The sequence below is a fragment of the Chiloscyllium plagiosum genome, chromosome 6 (genome assembly GCF_004010195.1).
Source record: "Chiloscyllium plagiosum isolate BGI_BamShark_2017 chromosome 6, ASM401019v2, whole genome shotgun sequence".
NCBI lineage: Eukaryota > Metazoa > Chordata > Chondrichthyes > Orectolobiformes > Hemiscylliidae > Chiloscyllium > Chiloscyllium plagiosum.
In genome coordinates, this window is record NC_057715.1 from 57,355,304 (window position 1) to 57,378,028 (window position 22,725).

Sequence of the window (22,725 nt, forward strand, 5' to 3'; positions counted from 1 at the left end):
CCATCTGCCACTCCTCAGCCCATTGGCCTATCTGATCAAGATTCTGTTGTAATCTGAGATAACCTTCTTTCCTGTCCACTACATCTCCTATGTTCATATCCGAATCATTTATGTAAATGCCAAAAAGCAGTAGACCCAGTACCTATCCTTGTTGTACACCACTGGTCATAGGCCTCCAATCTGAAAAGCAACCCTCCACCATCACCCTCTGTCTTCTACCTTCAAGCCAGTTCTGTATCCAATTGGCTAGTTCTTCCTGTATTCCATGAGATCTAACCTTGCTAACCAGTTTCCCAATAGGATGTTATTGATCACGTCTACTGCTCTGCCTTCATCAATTCTCTTTGTTACATCTTGAAAAAAACTCAATCAAGTTCGTGAGACATGACCTCCCACACACAAAGCCATGCTGACTACCCCTAATCAGTCCTTGCCTTTTCAAACACATTTAAATTCTGTCCCTCAGGATTCCCTCCAACAACCTGCCCACTACCGATGTCAGGCTCACTGGTCTATTGTTCTTTGGCTTTTCTTTACCGCCTTCTTAAATAGTGGCACCACATTAGCCGTCTCCAGTCTTCTGGCAACTCACGTGTGACTATCGATGATACAAATATCTCAGCAAGGGGCCCGCAATCACTTCCCTAGCTTCCCAAGAGTTTTAGGGTACACCTGATCAAGTCTTGGGGATTTATCCACTTTTATGTATTTCAAGACATCCAGCACTACCTCCTCTGTAATATGAACATTTTTCAGATGTCGCCATCTATTTCTCCACATTCTATACCTCCCATGTTCTTCTCCACAGTCAACGCTGATGCAAAATACTCTTTTAGTATCTCCCCATCTCCTGCGGCTCTACACATGGGCTGCCTTGTTGACCTTTGAGGGGCTCTATTCTCTCCCTAGTTACCCTTTTGTCCTTAATGTTATTTGTAAAAACCCTTTGGATTCTCCTTAATTCTATTTGCCAAAGCTATCTCATATCCCCTTTTTGACCCCCTGATTTCCCTTTAAGTATACTCTCATTGCTTTTATCCTCCTCTAAGGATTCACCCAATCTATCCTGTCCATACCTGACATATGCTTCCTCCTTTATCTTAACCAAAACCTCAATTTCTCTAGTCATCCAGGATTTGCTGTACCTGCCAGCCTTGCCCTTCACCCTGACAGGAATATACAAGTAGCGCCTCGACTTACGAACTTAATCCGTTCCGGGACCCGGTTCGCGAACCGAAAAGTTCACGAACTGAACCAATTTTTCCCATTGTTTGGACAGCGTTCACAGCGCACGCTCCAAAGATGAACTGCGCACGCGCCAAAGACGAACTGCTCATACCTTTGTTCGTACCTTGAATTTTGTACGTATGTTGAAGTAAAATTTTATGTACAATGCTGTTCGTAAACCGATTTGTTCATGAACGGGGTCGTTCGTATGTCGAGGCGCTACTGTACTGTCTCTGGACTCTCATTATCTCTTTTGAAGGCTTCCCATTTTTCAGCCGTCCCTGTACCTGTGAACATCTGTCCTCAATTAGCTTTTGAAAGTTCTTGGCAAAAGTGGGCACTGCAGATGCTGGAGATTAGAGTCAAGATTTGAGTAGAAAAATCGACTTTTCAGGCAAAAGCCCTTCATGAGAAACTTCTTGCCTAAACCATCAAAATTAGCCTTCCTCTAATTTAGCCTTCCTCAACTTTTCGATCCGCTCTATCCTTTTCCATCACAATTCTAAAGGTAATAGAATTATGGTCGCTGGCCCCAAAGTGCACCCCCACTGACACTCAGTCATCTGCCCTGCCTTATTTGTTTTGTCTCCTTTAGATCATCACATATATTACCCTCCTTGCCTTGACATTCATTTTTAGTTGATTAGACTTCTGTGAAACTCCTAGGGATTCTGTTTTTGTTAAAGATGAGCTTGTTAGTCATGAAATTGACCTGATAAGTTTAGAATAATAAATAATTGCTGTTGTGTTTTGGCATTAAGTATCTGTGTACATTGCATATTGGACAGTAGTGCCCTCAATCAACTCAATAATCTTTTCTTACAGCCTTCGTTTCACCAATATGTGCTACTTTTGAAAATAATGAAATCCAATGAGATTAGTAGAGGCTTGCTTTTCCAGTTGTAGTAGCCAATTTCCACTTTTCAATTAGTGGCACAATGCTGAATGTTCAAAGACCTGCTGAGACCTGATTAAATATGATCATTTGGGCTTCATCACATAGTTACCTGTTGCAGCTTGCAGTGAAGACTAGAATTTGGCTACATCTGACATTGGGCTGATCTATAGCTAGATCCCAGGTAGGCAGGCACCATAAAATGAGCCAACATTAGACTGCAGTGTCTTGAAGTGCCATTAGGGTAATGAGTTCTCTTTCTTTTTTTAACCTAGAAATTAAACAAGTTGAAAAAAATACAAGTTGGTAACCTCCGGAAGTCCCTTTGGTCAAGTAATTGCAAGGTCACATCAATGCACAAAAACATTTATCATACAAAGAGTGCAGGAGAAAAAAGGAACAGAGCAAAAGAGAGGAGAGCCTGACACAGTTACCAGAGAGAGAGAGAGTGCATGCGTGTCTGTGTGCATGCATGCGAGATTGTGTGCGCGCGAGACTGTGAGTGTGAGTGTTTGTGTGTGTGCATTTCAGAGAATGTGAGTGTGTGCACGTGTGTATGTATGTGAGAGTGTGTTTGTGTGTGGGAGAGGTTCTGTGTAAGTGTGCAAATGTGTGCAAGTCTACGTGTAGGAGTATATTGAGTGGTGGGATTACCTGTAGTGTGACATGAACCCAAGATCATGGTTGAGACCATCGTCATGGGTATGGAACTTAGCTGTCAGCCTCTACTCAGTGGTTTTGTGTTGTTACATATCTCAAAGTCTGTCTCAGAGGATGCACACCTGAAGATTGGAGGCTGAATGTCCTGGACGGCCGAAATGTCCCCCCAACGGGAGGGAACCCTCTTGTGTGTTGATCATTGTGCAGTGTCCATTCATCCATTGTCATAGTGTCTGCATCGTCTCCCCAGTGCAGGCGTCCTTGTCTGCATCGTATAAGATAGACGGCTTTGGCTGGGTCACATGAGTACCTGCCATATATGTGGTGGGTGGTGTTCCAATATGTGACAGTAGTGTCCGGTTGATGATCTGACAAACCCTGCAGAGGTTGCTATGGCGGTGTTGTTGTAGATGTTGTCTTGAAAGCTGGGTAGTTTCTGCGAGCAATGGTCTGTTTATGGTTCGGCGGGTGTTGAAGGCCAGAAGTAGAAGCATAGAGAAGGTTGTGTTGAGGTATTCATTGTCGTTGATGTGTTGAAGCACATGGCATAGTTTCTCCACTCCCGCGAAGTACTGGATAGTGAAGGGTACCTTATCACTATCTTCTAACCTGTCCAAATCCTTCTGCAGCCTCCCTGCCTCCTCGATGCTATCTGTCCCTTACCTATCTTTGTATCATCTGCAAACTCAGACAGAATGCCCTCAGTTCCTTCATCTAGACCATTAATGTATAAAGTGAAAAGTTGTGGTCCCAACACTGAGCTTTGTGGAATACACTTGTCATCAGCTGCCATCCTGAGAAGGATCCTTTTATCCCCACTCTCTGCTTTCTGCCAGACAGTGAAGTTTCTATCCATGCTAGCACCTTGCCTCTGACAACATGGACCCTTGTTTTACTCAGTAGCCTCCTGTGCGGCACCTTGTTAAAGGCCTTCTTGAAGTCCAGGTAGATAACATTCATTGGCTGTCTTTGGTCTAAGCTGCTCGTTACTTCCTCAAAGGATACTAGCAGATTTGTCAGCCATGACCTCCCATTAATGAAACCATGCTGACTTTGCCCTACTTTATCACATACTTCCAAGTATTCAGAAATCTCATCCTTCACAATGGATTCCAAGGTCTTACCCACAACCAAGATTAGGCTAATCGGTCTGTAATTTTCCATTTTTTGCTTTCCTCCCTTTTTAAGTAGGGACAAAGTAAAAAAATCACACAAAATCAGGTTATAGTCCAAGAGGGAGTTTATTTGGAGTCACTAGCTTTCGAAGCGCTGCTTCTTCAAGTGGCTGTGGAGCAGAATCATAAGACACAGACTTTATAGCAACAGGATTGCAGTGTCATGGAATGTAATATTAAACAAATTTAGCTTAAGTCTTTCATCTCTTAGAATGGCCATGTTGGTTTTGGTTCCTTCATATATAAATCCCAGAACTTTTTTAAAGTTACATTTTCAAGATAGGTTTTAATAATAGTAGTCATCTCAGCTCAGATAATGCATTCAAGGTATGAAGTTAAATTCTGTTTGTGTCCCAATGTTAAGTCAGGCTGATTCTATTTCTAAGGTGGGAGTTACAGAATCTGAGATGGATTTATGCAGTTTGTGAGCAAAGTAAAATGTAATTCTGCAAGTCTAAATTCATCCCACAAACTTATGTGTGTGTGTGTTTGTGTGTGTACGGGAGACCGAGTGAGTGTGCGCGTGTGGGTGTGAGCGTCTGTGAGAGAGTGTGTGTCTGTGTCTGAGTGTAATCAGGTATAAGTCTGTGAGAGGGTGAGTGTAGGGGTTGTGTGTATGAGCATATGAGAGAGGGCTTGTGTATGAGAGTGGGTCTGCAGGAGTGTGCGTGTGTGTGAGAGAGTGTATATAGTGTAGTGGGGTCACCTGTAGTGTGATGTGAACCCAAGGTCCCGGTTGATGCCATCCCCATGGGTACCAAACGTGGCTATCAGCCTCTACTCGGCCACTTTGTGTTGTTGCTTGTCTGGAAGTCCGCCTTGCAGGATGGTCACCTGAAGGTCCGAGGCCGAATGTCCCGAACCGCTGAAGTGTTCCCCAACTGGGAGGAACACTCCTGCCTGTTGTTTGTCGTGTGATGTCCATTCATCCGTTGCCGTAGACTCTGCTCAGTCTCACCAATGTACCATGCCTCAGGCCATCCTTGTCTGCAGCATGTGAGATAGACAATGTTGGCCGAGTCACATGAGTACCTTCCACATACATGGTAGGTGGTGTCCCCACGTGTAGTGATGGTATCTTTGTCGACACTCTGACACGTCATGCAGAGTCTGCCGTGACAAGGTTGTATGGTGTTGTCCTGGAGGTCAGGCAGTTTGCTGATCTGTTTAAGGTTAGGCGGTTGTTTAAAGGCGAGAAGTGGGGATGTGGGGCATGCACCCTCTCTCAAATGTATACCCCATTACACTCACACACAGACACACACTGCCTCACAGGCACTCACACCCCCACACATGCACCCACATGCATATGCCGATTCGGTCTCCCCTGCACACACACATACATATAAGTGTGTGGGGTGAATTTGTACTTGCAGAATTACATTTTATTTTGCTCAAAAACTGCATAAATCCATGTCAGATTCTGTAACTCTCATTTTAGAAATAGAATCAGCCTGACTTAACATTGGGACACAGACAGACTGTAACTTCATACCTTCAATGCATTATCTGAGTTCAGATGACACCTATTGTTAAAAGCTATCTTGAAAATGTAACTTTAAAGAAGTTCTGGGAGTTACATATGAAGGAACCAAAACTAACATGGCCATTCTAAGAGATTAATTTGTTTAATATTACATTCCATGACACTGCAATCCTGTTGCTATAAAGTCTATGTCTTATGATTCTGCTCCACAATCACCTGATGAAGAAGCAGCACTTCAAAAGCTAGTAACTCCAAATAAACCTGTTGGACTATAACCTAGTGTTGTGTGCTTTTTAACTTCGTTCATCCCAGTCCAACACTGGCATCTCCAAATCATTGAAGCAGGGATGTCATGTTCACGATTTTTCCAGTACTCTGGGACCCTCCCTGATTCTAGCATTTCCTGAAAGATCACCACCAATGCCTCCATTACATCTTCAACTATTTCCATTAGAACTCTGGGGTCTCGTCCACCTTGTTCAGTTGAGTTATCTGCCTTCATGCCATTCAGTTTTTCTAGCACCTTCTCCTTGGTGATGGCCACTATATTCAGCTCTCCCCCCCTTACTGTCTTGAATTTTTGGGATATTACATGTGTCTTTCACCGTGGAGACTGACTTGAAGTAATCATTAAGTTCCTCGGCCATTTCCTTGTTCTCCACTACCATCTCTCCACATCATTTTCCAGCAGCCCAATGTCCACTTTTGCCTCTCTTTTGCTCTTTTTATATCTAAAGAAAGTCCTACAGTCTTTCTTATATTACTGGCTATCTTACTCTCATATTTAATTATTAGATTAGATTCCCTACAGTGTGGAAACAGGCGCTTCGGCCCAACCAGTCCACATCGACCCTCCGAAGAGTAAACCCCCAGACCCAGATCTTCTCCCTCATTTCTTTGTTTGTTCCCCTTTGTAAGCTTCCCAATGCTCTGCTTCCACTGCCTTCACCACGTTATATGTTTTCTCTTTTGCTTTTATGCTATCCCTGACTTCCCTAGTCAGCCATGGTTGTCTCAGCCTCCCTGTACCATGCTTCTTTTCTCTCTGGTTGAATCTTTGCTGTGTCTCCTGGATTGCTCCCAGAAACACCTGCCATTGCTGTTCCACTGTCTTTCCTGTTAGGCTCCTCTCCCAGTCAATTAGAACATCGAACAGTACAGGCCCTTCAGCGCTCAATGTTCTGCCGGCCTTTTATCCTATTAAGATCAGACTAAGCTACATACCCTTCATTGTACTATTTTCCATGTGCCTATCCAAGAGTTGTTTAAATGTCTATTGTCTATTGTCCCCAGTGTATTTGACTCTACTACCACTGCTGGCAGTGCATTCCACGCACCCACCACTCTCTGTCTAAATCTTCCTCCAATTACCTTGAAATTATGCTCCCTCATGATAGAAATTTCCACCATGGGAAATAGTCTTTGACTATGCACTCTATTTATGCCTGTCAACATCTTGTACACCTCCATCAAGTCACCTCTCATCCTTCTTCGCTCCAGTGAGAAAACCCGTAGCTCCCTCAACCTTTCTTCGTTACACATATCCTCCAGTCCAGGCAGCATCCTGATAAATTTCCTCTGCACTCTCTTTAAAGCTTTCACATCTTTCCCATAATGAGATGACTAGAACTGAACACAATATTCCAAGTGTGGTCTAACCAGGGCTCTATAGAGCTGCAGCATAATCTTGTGGCTCTTTAACTCAATCCCCTTGCTAATGCACCTTCTTAACAACCGTATCAACTTTGGTAACAACTTTGAGGGATCTGTGGACATGGACCCCAAGATCCCTCTGTTCCTCCATACTGCCAAGAGTCCCATCTTTAACCCTGTATTCTGCATTCAAAGTCGATCTTCCAAAATGAATGACTTCACACTTTTATAAGTTGAACTCCATCTGCCACTTATCAGCCCAGTTCTGCACAGCTCTTCCCTCATGCCTCTGTAGTTGCTTTTATTCCTCCATACTGCCAAGAGTCCCGTCTTTAACCCTGTATTCTGCATTCAAAGTCGATCTTCCAAAATGAATGACTTCACACTTTTCTAAGTTGAACTCCATCTGCCACTTTTCAGCCCAGTCCTGCACAGCTCTTCCCTCATGCCTCTGTAGTTGCTTTTATTCAGCTGTAATACCTTTGATTCTATCTTCTCCCTCTCAAATTGCAGAGTAAATTCAATCATATTATGACCACAGCCTCCTCTGTTCCACCACAAGCTTGTGGGCTCCACCACAAGCTGCTCCAATAAGCCACCTCGTAGACATTCCACAAATTCCTTTTCTTAGATCCACTTGCCAACCTGATTTTCCCAGTCCATCTGTGTATTGAAATTCCCCATGATCACTGTAACTTTGCCTTTCCTACACATCTTTTCTGTCTCTTCGTGTATCTTGTGTCCCAGCTCCTGACTGCTGTTTGGAGGTCTGTACATAACTCCAACTATGTTTTTTTTATATATAGCTTTGCTGTTTCTCAATTCTACCCACACAGATTCTACACCATCTGACCCTACTTTGTTTCTTCCTATTGATTCCATTTCGTTTCTTACTAATAAGGCAACCCCACTCCCTGTGTCTTTGGATAAGATAGATATTCTTGAATATTCAGCTCCCAATCCTGATACCCTTGCAGCCACGCCTCCATGATGCCCACCACGTCATACCTGCCTATTTCGAGCTATGCCACAAGCTCATTTACCTTATTTCTTATATTGCATGCATTCAGATACAACACCTACAGTCATGTATTTACTGTCCCTCTTCTCATTGTCATTTGTTTGTCCAGTGTGTTTGAAGCTTTATTGCTAACCCTTTCCATACATTCTGTCCTATTGTGTCTGTGCTGGAGATTCTAATCAGCTCCTTTAATTCAAGTTTTCTAATTTCCCCTATAACTGAACCCTCCCAACTCTTATTTAGTTTAAAGTCCTGTCTACAACGCTACTTATGTAATTTCCTCGGACTCCGGTCCCAGCACAGTTCAGATGAAGACCATCCCATCGGAACAGGTCCCTTCTTCCCCAATATTGATGCCAATGGAAACTCAAGCCCATTTCTCCCACACTAATCTATGAGCTACACATTTACCTGCTTAATCTTATTGACCATGTGGCGGTAGCTCATGGCTCAGGTAATAATTCAGAGATGATTACCTTTTTGGTTCTGATTTTTAATTAGCTCCTAGCTGTTCAAACTCCCTCAGCAAAACCCTTGTCCGAGTTTTAGTTATTTTGTTGATACCTAGATGGACCAAGGCCACTGGATCTTTAACCTCTTTTTCCAAGTTCTTCTGCAGCCCAGATGAAATATCCGAACCAGAGCACCAGGCAGGCAACACAACCGTTGGGACTCTTGATGCTGTTCACAGAGAACAAATTCTATGCTTCGAACTATACTATCCTCAATTATAACAACATTTCTCCCCCACTTCTTGAATGGCTCCCTGCACCACAGTGCTGCAGTCAGTCATCTCATCCTCCCTGCAGTCCCCATTCCTGTCCATACACGTTGCAAAAGTCTTGATCCTGTTGGACAAGGACAGGGGCTGAGGCTCCTGCAACTCTACCTCCTGGAATCCTCTACCTGCCTCACTAATAGCCACACCCTCCTGTCCCTGATCAGTGGCTGAATTTGAGCTAGTTTGTCTAAGGAGTGTGACTGTCTCCTGACACACAGCACCCATGTAACTCTCCCCCTCCCTGTTGTGTCGCAATGTTTGAAGCTCAGAGTCTAGCTCATTGACTCTGAGCCAGTGTTCTTCCAGCAACCAACATTCACTATAGACAGTCACTGGGAACCACAATGGGGTCCACCAGCTCCTACATCATGCAGAAACAACACATGATTTTATCCTCCAACCTTATTTAATTAGTTTTGAATTTGTTTTTTTCGATTTTTAACTGTTTTTGTATCTCTGCTATTACAAGTTGTAATCAAGAAATAAGTTATAACCAATAAATGAACAGGATTTAATTTAATTCAGGTTCAAATTTAACAGACCCCTTATTAGCTAATCAAATCACAGCCCTCCTGTGAAGTCACTTTTCAGTTTCCCCCATGGATCAGAAATTCTTACCTTCCCAGACTGCTCTACATTTGCTCCCGCTCAGCTCTAGTCCTGAAGTAAAGGCCCCAAATCCTCGAGGCAAGTTTTTAAATCATTTACATTTCTAGACTGCTCTCCCTTTGTTCCCGCTCAAATCTGGTTCGAAGTGAATGCATTGCTACCAGTTTGGTTAATCCACTTATTGTACCCTTACTGCATGCATCTCTAATTTCCTGTTTAATGCCATTGCCAACCTCTCAGCTATTGTTTGATGGTCTGTACACAACTCCCATTAACTTTATTCTCCCTTTTGGTATTCTGTAGTCAACCCAATAAATTCCACAATGTCCAAGCTAATGTCCTTCCTTACTTAATTAGGACTGCACTCGGGCGGTCATTTTCTAAGTGAAAAATGTTGAGCCAATCTCGGTGAATCTTTCTCAACCAATTGTGTCCCATCAAGCTTGGGGACGAGCCTTTTAGTGTTTTCAGTGGTAACCGAACCAGCTACTTCTCATAAAAGACCACAACTGCAGTTCTATCCTTAATATGTAAAGGTTTCCTGGCATAGGTTTTCAGTCTAGGCAAGGTTGTGAGCAAACTTAAGGGTTGCAGTCCAGAGTGAATTTTGTTCAAGACTGGTTCGGTGATCACTGAAACAGCCACACCAGTATCAACCTGCATTACAACTGAGTGACCAGACATTTATTTTGATTGGTTCTGATTTGGGTGTTGCTAAGCAATTTAACTCTTTCAAACCAGATGTAGGTGGACATTCCAGGGCCTGCACTCTCCAGGATAACAGCCTATGAGTTATCTTACTCCATTTAGGTATAGTGGGACTCTTGCTGTCTTGAATCCTCTTGCTGGTCCAGATCTTGAAGAAACTTTTAACCGTTTAGCTGAGGCTTGGCTTTATTTTGGGTTTTTGCTATGGGCTGACCTAGATTGCCTCCATTCAGGATATGTCTGAATATCGCTCAAGTGGTATTCCCCAAGCTCAGTCTGACAGGCAAGGGTGTCCAATTTAATTGAATACCCTGCAACTCATATGCTCAGTTTGCTGCATTTTCCAGTGATAAAGCCAATTGTAGTACCTGTTTGAAGTCCAGTTCGGCTTAAGCTATTAGGCATTCTTCCATGGTTACTTTATGAATCCTATATACTGAATGGTCCCTCAGCATCTCATTATGGGTTATACCAAAGCCACATTTCTTTGCCAGTCATCTTCACCTTGTCAAAAATTCCTGTTCCTACTTTTCCTGGTTCTCTAATTGCCAAGTAAAACTGTTAGCATCTCAGAATTAGAAGCGGCTTGGGTTTGTAATATCCCTTAACTAAATCCGTCAATTCATGCAAGGTTTTAATATCTGGTGCCTCAGGTGATGTTAGGCTCCTGATAACCAAAAAAGCTGCAGGTCCACAAGCTGTCAGAAGAATTACTCATTGCTTTACACCTGCCCGAGTGTCATTTGTCTGGAAAAAGTAATGATACGACATGGAGTAAACTCTTCCGCAAATTTAAATCTGACACACAGAGAAGCTCCCCTCGTCCCATAATCTGATAAATTTCAAGAGACAAAGAACTATCCCAGATCTCACTATTTAAAGTAAAAATTAACAACTTTATTCTTTAAGTCCAAAGGAGAACATTAAAACAATAACTATTCACAACTCATTTCTCTTAAACCTATCTTTTACCTTTCATTCTGCAATACTGGTCCAATAAAAAAACCCCAATTAAGATTTATAAAAAAGATCACATTTCAAAACCAGTCAGCTTTGTCGATTCTCCTTTGTAGATTTTCCTCTGTATTTTCCTTGGTTGTATTTTCTTCGGTCTTCTGCTGCACAATGTTTCTTCTGGATAGGTACCTATCAGAGAGCTGCTCAGCTAGCAGTCTGTACTTGTTAGTGCTGTTTACTGTTCTCTCCTAACTGTTCAAAATGTCTGGTATCATACCCCAAAAACATCGGATCATTTCATTGGTTTGATGTCATCCCAAATAGTAAAATTCAAATTTGATTGGATTTTGGTATCTGGGGCATAATTTAAACTGGCTGAATTTGAATTTGTACCATGGCAATGCATCATCAGCTATTTGTTTCAATCAAATGTTACATTTTAAATTGTTCAGCACATTCTGTGTTTTCAGCCAGTCTTTACCAGCTTCCTCTCTCTCTTAAAGGTTCAATATACATCTACACCTGAATAACAGTAACATATTCTTTCCACATACTGGAGCCAGTCTTTAACAGCAGGTTTGAATGAGTCAAGCTTTCCAAATGATGACATGATGTCAGAAATGGTTATCCTGACTCAAAGAAGACTGTTACAAACAATTTTTTTTAGGGGTGTGCTTTTCTTGTCGCCATTGAAATAACTCCACAAAGGATGGTATTCTGTGACCAAGTCACCCTTTATTTACATAGGCTCTGGACGGCCATCTCAGAGCAAGTCCCTAAGAGCTAGACTGTCTCTCTCTTCATTTTATCTGTCAGCCAGGTTTCCCTGAATGGTCTGGATTAACAGCCCCAATCACATTCTGTGACACCCACCTGGCTGACCTTGTTACAATCACGACAACCACAATGCCACAAAGGCCAGTACAAAGTCTGATGATCCTCATCTGCTGTTGATCAACTCTAGGGCAATTCTGGGTCTAGTGGGGCTTTTGTGGTGCAGTAGTTTCCCTACTCGTGGACTGGGAGACCTGGATTCAAGTTCCACCTGCTCCAGAGATATATATTAACATCTCTGATCAGGTTAATGAAAAAGAAACTGGTTCCTGTGATTCAGTGGTAGTTTCCTTACCTTTGAGCCAGGAGGCCCAGGTTCAAGTCCCACTTGTTCCAGGTATATGTAATAACATTTCTGAACACTTGTTAACATGCTTGAAGTATTTTTAACACATAAAGGTACTATTGATGCAAGCTTGTTGGAGGATAAGATACCATGGTGTCTGGGTGGGGGTGGAGTGGAGGTGTGGGCTGAAGGACTGCACAGTGTTCATGAGGACTGCACATGGAAAAGAATAGGACTAAGGAACCAGGAAGACCAACTCCCAAATTCTGGATCCAAGGTCATGGCATCAGGATTACAATAAGTCTAATGAACTAAGTTGTCCATTCCAGTGAATATACTTTTGCATGACACATTCCAACCAACACAAAATCAGCCTTTCACACTGCTGTATGCATAAAAAACCTATTGCTCACTTGCAGCACTCGTTGCCACTAAAGACTCATGCCTGTCATCCAGATAACCCAGCTCATATCAATGTTGCCTCACAACCCATCTCTTGCTGCTTTCACAGGCTTACAGGTCATCTGATATTTGCACAGCACCCAAATGTAATGGTATGCAGCCCCTTACATTTTGTTCTCTCTTGCAAGGCAAGGTGACACACAAGAGAAGGCAGCATGACCAGCAGCATCTCTGGACTTTCACAGAGGAGTTCTCTGTCTGTCCTATTGGGCTGATTGTAAGGCTATCCAAGATGGTATCATGACCAAATTGTTTGTGGTGTGCTTTGGGTCTCCTGCTTCTCTGTGATATGCTCATAAACATGTACTCCCATCTCCATCACCACTCAGTTTCCCTCTTACAAACATTTCTCTTCTGAGGACTTGTTTGCAGACACTTAAGAACAGCTACTGACCCAACCACAGCACCCTAATGAGGAGAGGAGACCAAACATTACCAAAAAGGCCCAGTCCAATGATCTGAATCTGATTCTTGAGATTCGAGTAGTGCATGCGCCTGGGAGGCTGAAAGAGATATAGGACCAGCACATGGTTTGTTATTTAAACATGTGTAGATTTCTGTCAGGCCAATGACAAAGAATAGATTGTTTGTCAACTGACCAGAATGTGATGAGATATTATAAAGGAGGCCACGGATGGCCATGCCCACCGAGATGCAGGCCTGCCAGACAGCCTCTGTAACTGTCAAAGAGCATGAAGGAGTCTGCCTTAAAAATGATAGAGCATATAGGAAACAGCTTGCCACAGTTAATCCTCTGCTTCACTTTATTGTTGTCTTGCAGTCCCACTGGCTGTGGGATACTCTCCCTATATCTGTTGAAGCTTTATGTGCACAGGTCAGCCCATCATGAGAATGCAGCAACACTCTCTGGCAAATGCAGACGTTCACCAAAATTCTTTCAACCATACTCCAGAGTACTTTCAGTTTGCTGTATAAAATATTCCTGCAAACCGAATACATCGCTCCTTAAAGAATCAAAATGCTAAGCTCATCTTGCAGATTATGCGTATTTGCAGAGTGAAGAATATTCCAGGTTCTTTGCAAGTTGCTTACTGAATTTTGAATCTTAATGGTACCATGTTATACTTGAAAGGGTTCCAAAAAGATTTTCAAGGATGTTGCCAGGGTTGGTGGGTTTGAGGTATAGGATCGAGGCTGAATAGGCTGGGGCTATTTTTCCTTGAGGTCGGAAGCTGAGGGGTGTCCTAATAGAGGTTTATAAAATCTTGATGGGCATGGATAGAGGGAACAGTCAAGGTCTTTTCCCCAGGGTAGGGGAATCCAAAAGTAGTGGGCATAGGTTTAAGATGAGAGGGGAAAGATTTAAAAATGATGTATGGGATGACCTTTTCATGCTGAGGGTGGTATGTATATGGAATGAACTGCCAGAGGAAGTGATGGAGGCGGGTACAATTACAATATTTAAAAGACATCTGGATGGCTCCATGAACAGGAAGGGTTTAAGAGGCATATGGGCCAAATGCTGGCAAATGGGACGAGGTTATTTTAGACAATCTAGTCGGTATGGACAAATTGGACCAAAGGATCTATTTCCATGCTAAACATCTCTATGACTATATGATATATATATAAAATAAGTTAGAATTTTTGCATTTGAACAAGTGTTATATGCCTTTTCTGTGTATCTGAAATGGTTTAATGGTTAATATTTAACAATCAATCTTAGTTCATTGTTGCTATTCAAACAAACATGGTTGAGGAAAGAGCAGGACTGGTAACTCAACATTCTCAGCTATAGGATCTTCAGGCAAGACAGAAAAGGGTATAAAAAAGATGGTGGAGTAGCACTATTAATTAGGGAGCCATCTGGACAAGGAGGAAGTGCCAGAGGGCTGGAGGACAGCTAATGCTTTTCAAGAAAGGTGGTAGAGATCAATCAGGAATAAGGAGAGATGATATCGTGGAAAGCTTTTCAAATGAAACTGTGTAAGTAGAACTTAGGAATGTTAAGGGGGAAATCATATTACTGTGCGTGAATTAGAGGCCTCTAAAGAGTCAGCAGGAAGTAGAGGAGCAAATATATAGACAGTTCACAGAGGTGTGTAAGTGTAATAATCAGGTAATTAGACCAACTATCCCAAAATAAATTGGGATGGTCATAGTATTAAGGGTTTAGTGGGGAAGAGTTCTTGAAATTTATCCAGGGGAGTTCTTTTTATCAATATGTATAAGGCCTAGCAAGGGCAGTGCTGGATGCTGTTCTGGGGAATGAAGCCGGAGAAGTGGCAGCAGGGTAACATTTAACATTAGCAACAGTATGATTGAATTTTTTTATGGACAAGGAGAAAGACGTCTTGCAAAACAGGTCTTTGGATTAGGGGAAGATAGATTTTTATCAAAATACAGCAGGACCTGGCCAAAGTTGACTGGGAACAGCTCTTTGCAGGTAAGTCTACAGCAGAGCAGAACTGGTAATGGGGGAGCATTCAAAAAGGAGCTGAGGATAGTATGAGGGAAATGTAGGAATAGTAAGTTCAGGGAACTTTGGATGTCTAGAGCAATTCAGGACTGGATGAGGAAGAAGAAAAAGCCAATTAGCAAGTTTAAAGGGAGCAATTCAGTTACAGCCTTAGAGGAATAAAGGAAGTGCAAGATAGACCTTAAGAAAGCAATTAGAAGAGCAACAAGGGGGCATGAGAAAGGACTTGCGTACAGGATTAGGGAGAATCCTGAGATATTTTATAAATACATTAAAAGGAAGAGGTTAACTAGGGTTAGAGAAAGGTCCATTAGGGACCAAGATGGCAATCTGTGTGTAAATCCACAGCATGTTGGAATGGTGTTAAATAAATACTTCTCTTCGGTCTTCTCTCTAGAAAAGGAGAATGTGGATATGGAATTCAGGAAAAGAACCTGTGAGGAACTTGTACAGTTTGATCTAGGAAATTGGAACAGGGAGGGTGTGTCTGGGTGGAGAGGGTGTATTGAAGGCTCTGATGGGCTTAAAAATGCACAAATCCCCTGGCTTGGATGAACTGCATACCAGGCTGCTGTGGGAGGCAAAGCAGGAAATTGCCAAGGCTCTGATACAATTGTTTAATTTCTATCTGGACAAGGAGGAAGTGCCAGAGGGCTGGAGGACAGCTAATGCTTTTCAAAAAAGGTGGTAGAGATCAATCAGGAAAATAGAAACCAGTGAGTCTCATGTCAGTGGTAGGGAAGTAATTGGAGAAAATTCTGAAGGACAGAATTAATAATCACTCGGAAAAACATGGGTTAATTAGAGATAGTCGGCATGGGAGATCATGCATAACAAATTTCTTAGAATTTTATGAAAATTGTGATCAAGTGTGTGAATGAGGGATGTTCTGTTGATGTTTTTATGGATTTTAGCAAAGCTGATTGAGAAGGTTAAACTACATGGAGTTCATGGAAACGTGGTGAGTTGGTTAAGAAACTGGCTCACTAATAGGACACAAAGGGTAGTGGTGGAAGGCTGTCTGAGTGACTGGAGGCTGGTGTCCAGTGTTGTATCACAAGGCTCAGTACTGAGACCCTTATTGTTTGTTATAGGTGTAAATTATTATAAATAGAAATGTGGGAGAATTGTTAAGCACATTTGCAGATAGCACCAAGATTGTTAGAGTGCTTAATACTGAAGAAAATGGTTTTAGGTTATAGGAAGATAAGATAGGTTGGTCAAATTGGCTGAGCAGTGGCAGATGGTATTTAACCCAGGTATGTGTGAGGTAATGCATTTCAGAAGAAGTAAAAGGTGAGGGAGGAATGAATGGCAGGATACTCGGTACAGTGGAGGAACATAGGGGATCTTGAAGTTGTTATTCAAAGATCTCTGAATTTGGCATAGTATGTGAATAGGATAGTTAAGAAGGGATATTTGCTTTCATCAGTTGTGGCATAGAGTAGAAATTTATTTTCATGTGTACTATATGAGTGTGTTTTCCTGACCGGGGAGAAAGACTCAGGAGGCAGACAAGATGCAGGCATGTGGCAGACTTTTATTCAAGCAAAAACTGGTTAATGCAGGGAGAGGGTCAACAGATATTCCCCGGATCTGGCTTTGGAAGTGAGAACACAATTGTTCCCTTAATCTTCAGCTCAGATTGGAAGAGAGATCAATGAGAGAGTCTGATTTTTACAGTAAAAAGGCAGTATTTTTATACATTTTGTGTTACAGTGATCATACACAAAATGGTTGCTGTGCCTCCCCTTTCCCTCTATGGGACCAATCCTGTAAAACACCTGATCAATGATGGACATTTCTATAGACAACCCAATGTTCCCTTAGTCTCCTAACAATTATTGTAATCTCTAGTTCTTGGGATCTTTCTATGTTGCATCCCAATATTACTCGCTGTTCTCTTTTGGTCATGTCCCTGGTTGCTTATCTCTGAAGACTGCTTGAATTCTATTTTCATTGTACTTCCGATCTCTATCAAATTCCATTACTACTTATATAAAAGACAGTTGCTTCTGTGATAAAATTTATGATATTAATTTTATTATAAAATTTTGTAATTACTCCTTCTGTTAATACTCTTTAGCTAATGAGACAAGATATGCCAGAACATCTCTTTAATGTTTTCCCTTATTGCTTTCATTATAAAATTTTATAAATACGTTGAAATCTATCTATGATTATTTAAATAATCTTTTACTAGAACCTATTAGTATTGTAAATCATTTCAGAAACAGCTAATTTCTTTCAGATAACTTCAGTTGCTGTTTTTATGGCTGAACACATCCTTTCTGTAATGAGATTGGAATTAATTACTTGTACTTTAGTGATCTTTCAAAGATTTTTGTGAGTTCCAATTCCACTATTTATTCTATGTTTGTTACAAATCTTTGAATGGTTTATCCTTGAATCTCCTTATTGTGCTGTCTCTGCATTCTTTGGAATCTTGCTGTTCAGATAATTCTCTCTTTTGTCTCGAATAACCCCTTTCTCAAAGGCATTATTGTTTTTCACTTAAATGCTGAAGCAGGCTTTTTAAAACATTTCAGCCATTTTTTGTTTCTTAAAAACAGGCAGTTCAAGCAGGCTTTTCTTTAAATTCTGGCCATTTTGTGTCCCTTAAATATGGAGGCAGTTCGAGTATGTACGTTTACACGGAAAATACAGTGACATGTTTTATATGTCGACCCAACACGGTACCTACAAATAAGAGAAAGGAGATAACTTTGGAGTTGTACAGAGTGTTGCTTAGGCCACAGCTAGAGTACTATATGCAATTCTGGTGACTTCACTACAGGAAAGATGTGATAGCATGAGAGTGGCTTCAGAGGAGGTTCACCAGAATGTTCCCTGGACTGGAGAAATTGAGCTATAAGAAGACACTAGGTAGGTTTGGATTGTTTTCTTTAAAACAGAGAAAGCAGAAAGGGCCACGAGAGAGGTGTATAAGGTTATGAAAGGTATGGACAGGGTGAAGAGGGAGCAGCTGTTCCCCTTGGTTGAGGGGTCAATCATGAGGGGGCATAGTTTTAGGGTAAGGGGTAGGAGATTCAGATAGGATTTGAGAAAAGCGTCTTCACTCGCAGGGTGGTGAGAATCTGGAATACACTGCCTGGGAAGGTAGCGAAGGCAGGAAACCTCCAACCTTTTAAACAATATTTTGAATGGACCCTTGAAATATAATATTCAAGGATATGGGACAAATGCAGGAAATTGGGATTTGAGTCCCTTTCATGGTAGTTATTGTCAGTGCAGACTTGATGGGCTGAAGGGCCTTTCTTTGCTCTCTGACTCTATGACACTGTTAGTTGAGTATTCATGCTGTATATCCTTGCTATCCCACTGTTAAGTATTCTTGCTGCATCTCCTTGCCAACAATTGCCCAACCTATCAGCAAGCTCTTATGACGCTGTATAAATTGCTGTTCCTTTTTAAAGTCTTATTTCTTGCATTCTGGCCTGATGAGTGCAAGGTGAAGAGCTTAGACTTAAACTTATTTCATCTTTTTTGTGAAGTTCTACGCAACCAAGCAATTGTATTTATAAGCAGTGTGGAAGTTATAATTTATCTTTGGAAAACATTTTGTTTGGCACACGAGTAAAAATTGATCAGATAGGTTCCAGTGGTGTTCCAGATGCAACCTGATCAATTGCAAGTAAAGGTCAAAAATGTTTCATGGCCATCACGTACTAGGATAGATGCTGAAGCAGTCTCAGACTATGTCTCTCTGTTATGACATCGCTCTTGCCTCTGGTTATTAGGTTTGTCCCTGTGATGTCCAAGCCCAGCTGCTTGACTTGACTGACATGGAAGAACAGCCATATGATCTGGAGCTTGAAGATGCTGTGAACTTTAAAGAAGGCACAGAATCCCATCAGGTTAGTTCTGACATTGACCAGTGTAAGGAGAAGATATGATGCTCCTGAACCTGTAAAAATCATCCAACCCCTTCCCGGTATTGAAATCACCTTCAAATTAACAAGACTTCAAAACTAACCACCTTCCAATAAACCACAATACACCATCAAATAATTAGTAGCATAAAGTATTTCTCTTTTCTTGGAGATTTACATTATGATTTCAGAATTTGTAAATTATTCCTACAAGGCTCGTGATGCCATAGATCATGTCAAGTTTCCTTTTTACTTCCCAGAAGTTAGCTAACTAATTCTAACTAATTAATTTTAATTTGATATAATTGCAGTTGGATCTTTCAATTGAAGTGTGGAAAGATAATACAATTCATTTCTTAAACTCTGGACATTCAAAAGCACTATACGACCACTAAAAAAAACTTTTTAAAGTGTAGGAACTGCTGGAAGAAGCACAACCGCCAAATTGTGTATGTAAGGTGAGGGCTAAGTGTTGGCCAGGATTGTCCTTCGTCTTTCAATATGCCTTGATAATTTTTCATTTACCTGAGAGAGCCAACTTGGTTTAATGTCTCATTTAAAAGAGCAGGTCAACTAATAGCGACTGGAGGGAGGATAGACTTGGTGGTAGCTGTTGAAAAATTATGAAGTGTTTGAAGGCAATTGCTTTAGTTTTTCCAAGACTTAACTGGAGAAAACTGAAACTCATTCAAGGTTGGATATCAAAAAGTCAATCTGGCAACTCTAAGGCAGTGAATGATCAAAAGAGGTGGTCAGAGCTCAAGTCTGGTATGATAGGCATATCTATGAAGGCTACTCCCTCCTTGTCTTTGGATGATGTTGAAAAGGGACAGCATGAAAATGCCGAAATGGAGCACAGATGGTTCCTGAAGACGACTCCTGAGGTGGAATGATAAACCTGAACTATATATGCTCTGCCTATAATGGGTTATTTACTAGTAGAACTCAGTCACCGTGGTCCCGGAGAATTCTTTAATGGAGTGAGGAGAGAAGTCAGAAGAGATCTCTTTATCCAGCATATTGCTGTAAAATAAATAAGTAGTTCCTTATAATGGAAAGGTAAGTAATAGTTAATTTGAAAGGATAAAGGTACATGAGAAATGACAGACCATGTTCAGTGGAGTTAGTGGGATCAGTTTTGGGTTACCAGAGGAAAGAGCCAGCATAACCTTATGAATCAAATTGTTTATTCCTGTTCTGTAAGTTTATGTAGTTCTGTGAGTTAATAGTACCTAAAAATCCAAGTACAGAAGAGATTTGATTGTCCAGCAAAGTAAATAGAAACAAAATTTGCTATAACAGGCTTCCCACCTTAATTTTGATATTTTACTTTACCTTATGTTAGCTGGATTTTCCAGGCCTTAAGAAGAGAGTACAAATGCAAAGTTTAATACTGGACTGAAGGAATGTCTTGAATGTGCTTTCGAGGAAGTCCATATTCGATCACTATTGCACGTAAATTACATCACTACTAATGAAACTAAATGCAAGATTATTAAATTTGTAAGATAAGCACAAAGCTTAGTATGTGCTAAATGTTTATCCATAATGGTAGACATAGAACATTACAGCGCAGTACAGGCCCTTCTGACTTTGATATTGCACCGACCTGTGGAACCAATCTTAAACCCATCTAGCCTACACTGTTCCATTTTCATTCCTATGTTTATCCAATGACCATTTAAATGCTCTTAAAGTTGGCGGGTCAACTACTGTTGCAGGCAATGCATTCCACTCCCCTACTACTTTTGAGTAAAGAAACTACCTCTGACATCTGTCCTATATCTATCACCCCCCAATTTAAAGCTATGTCCTCTCGTGCTAGCCATCACCATCCGTGGAAAGAGTCTCACTGTCCACTCTATCTAAACTTCTGATTGTCTTGTATATCTCAATTAAGTCACCTCTCAACCTTCTTCTCTCTAATGAAAACAGCCTCAAGTCCCTCAGCCTTTCCTCATAAGACCTTCCCTCCAGACCAGGCAAAATCCTAGTAAATCTCTTCTGAACCCTCTCCTAAGCTTCCACATCCTTCCTATAATGCGGTGACCAGAACTGTACGCAATATTCCAAGTCCGACAACACCAGAGTTTTGTACAGCTGCAACATGACCTCATGGCTCTGACACTCGATCCCTCTACCAATAAAAGCTAACACACCGTATGCCTTCTTAACAACTCTATCAACCTGGGTGACAACTTTCAGGGATCTATGTACACGGACAACGAGATCTCGCTGTTCATCTGCATTGCCAAGAATCCTACTATTAGACCAGTACTTTTTATTCCTGTTGCACATTCCAAAATGAATCACCGCACACTTTTCCCCATTAAACTCCATCTACCACCTCTCAGCCCAGCTTTCCAATTTATCTATCTCCCTCTGTAACCTACAACATCCTTTAGCACTACCTACAACTTCACTGATCTTAGTGTCATTTGCAAATTTACTAACCCAGCCTTCTACGCCCTCATCCAGGTCATTTATAAAAATGACAAACAACAGTGGCCCCAAAACAGATCCTTGCGGTACCCCACTAGTAACTGAACTGCAGGTTGAACATTTCCCATCACCCTCTATTTTCTTTCAGCTAGCCAATTTCTGATCCAAACTGTTAAATCACACTCAATCCCATCCCTCCGTATTTTGTGCAATAGCCTACTGTGGGGAACCATATCAAACGCCTTACTAAAATCCATATACACCGCATTAACTGCTTTACCCTCATCCACCTGTTTGGTCACCATCTCAAAGAGCTCAATAAGGTTTGTGAGACATGACTTACCCTTCACAAAACTGTGTTGACTATCCCTAATCAACTTATTCGTCTCTAGATGTTCATAAATCCTATCTCTTATAACCTTTTCCAACACTTTACACACAACTGAAGTAAAGCTCACTGTCTATTATTACCAGGGTTGTCTTTACTCTCCTAGAACAAGGGAACAACATTTGCTATTCTCCAGTCTTGTGGCACTATTCCTGTAGACAATGATGACGTAAAGATCAAAGCCAAAGGCTCTGAAATCTCCTCCCTGGCTTCCCAGAGCATCATAAATCCCATCCAGACCAGGGGACTTATCTATTTTCACACTTTCTAGAATTGCTAACACCTCCTCCTTGCTAATGTCAATCCCATCTAGTCTAGTAGCCTGTATCTCAGTACAGTATTCTCCTTGACAACATTGTCTTTCTCCACTGTGAATACTGATGAAAAATATTCATTTAGTGCTTCTCCTATTTCCTCCACACACAACTTCCCATTACTATCCTTGATTGGCCCTAATCTCTCTCTAGTCATTCTTTTATTCCTGATATACCTGTAGAAAGCTTTAGGGTTTTCCTTGATCCTACCTGCCAACGACTTCTCATGTGTTCTCCTGGCTCTTCTTAGCTCTCTCTTTAGGTCTTTCCTGGCTAACTTGTAACTCTCAAGCGCTCTAACTGAGCCTTCACATGTCATCCTAACATAAGTCTCCTTCTTCCTTTTGGCAAGTGATTCAACTTCTTTAGTGAACCACAGTTCTCTCACTTGACCACCTCCCTGTCTCTCAGGTACATATTTGTCAAGGACATGTAGTAGATGTACCTTGAATACGCTCCACATTCCAATTGTGCCCATCCCCCACAGTTTCCTT

The 22,725-nt window shown here is 41.5% G+C and overlaps 1 protein-coding gene across 10 annotated transcripts in view; it reads left to right on the forward strand.

Moving 5' to 3' along the window:
• The window catches only part of dlg2 (discs, large homolog 2 (Drosophila)), a 968,837-nt gene that overhangs the window by 296,529 nt on the left and 649,583 nt on the right, over positions 1-22,725 (forward strand). For 8 of the 10 annotated variants that reach the window (XM_043691613.1, XM_043691618.1, XM_043691619.1 and 5 more), the window contains one exon: positions 18,956-19,072. The exons of the other annotated variants lie outside the window; for them this stretch is intronic. In XM_043691613.1, the coding sequence (XP_043547548.1) occupies positions 18,956-19,072 (117 nt within the window). The remainder of the gene's footprint in view (positions 1-18,955; positions 19,073-22,725) is intronic. 10 annotated transcript variants of the gene reach the window in all.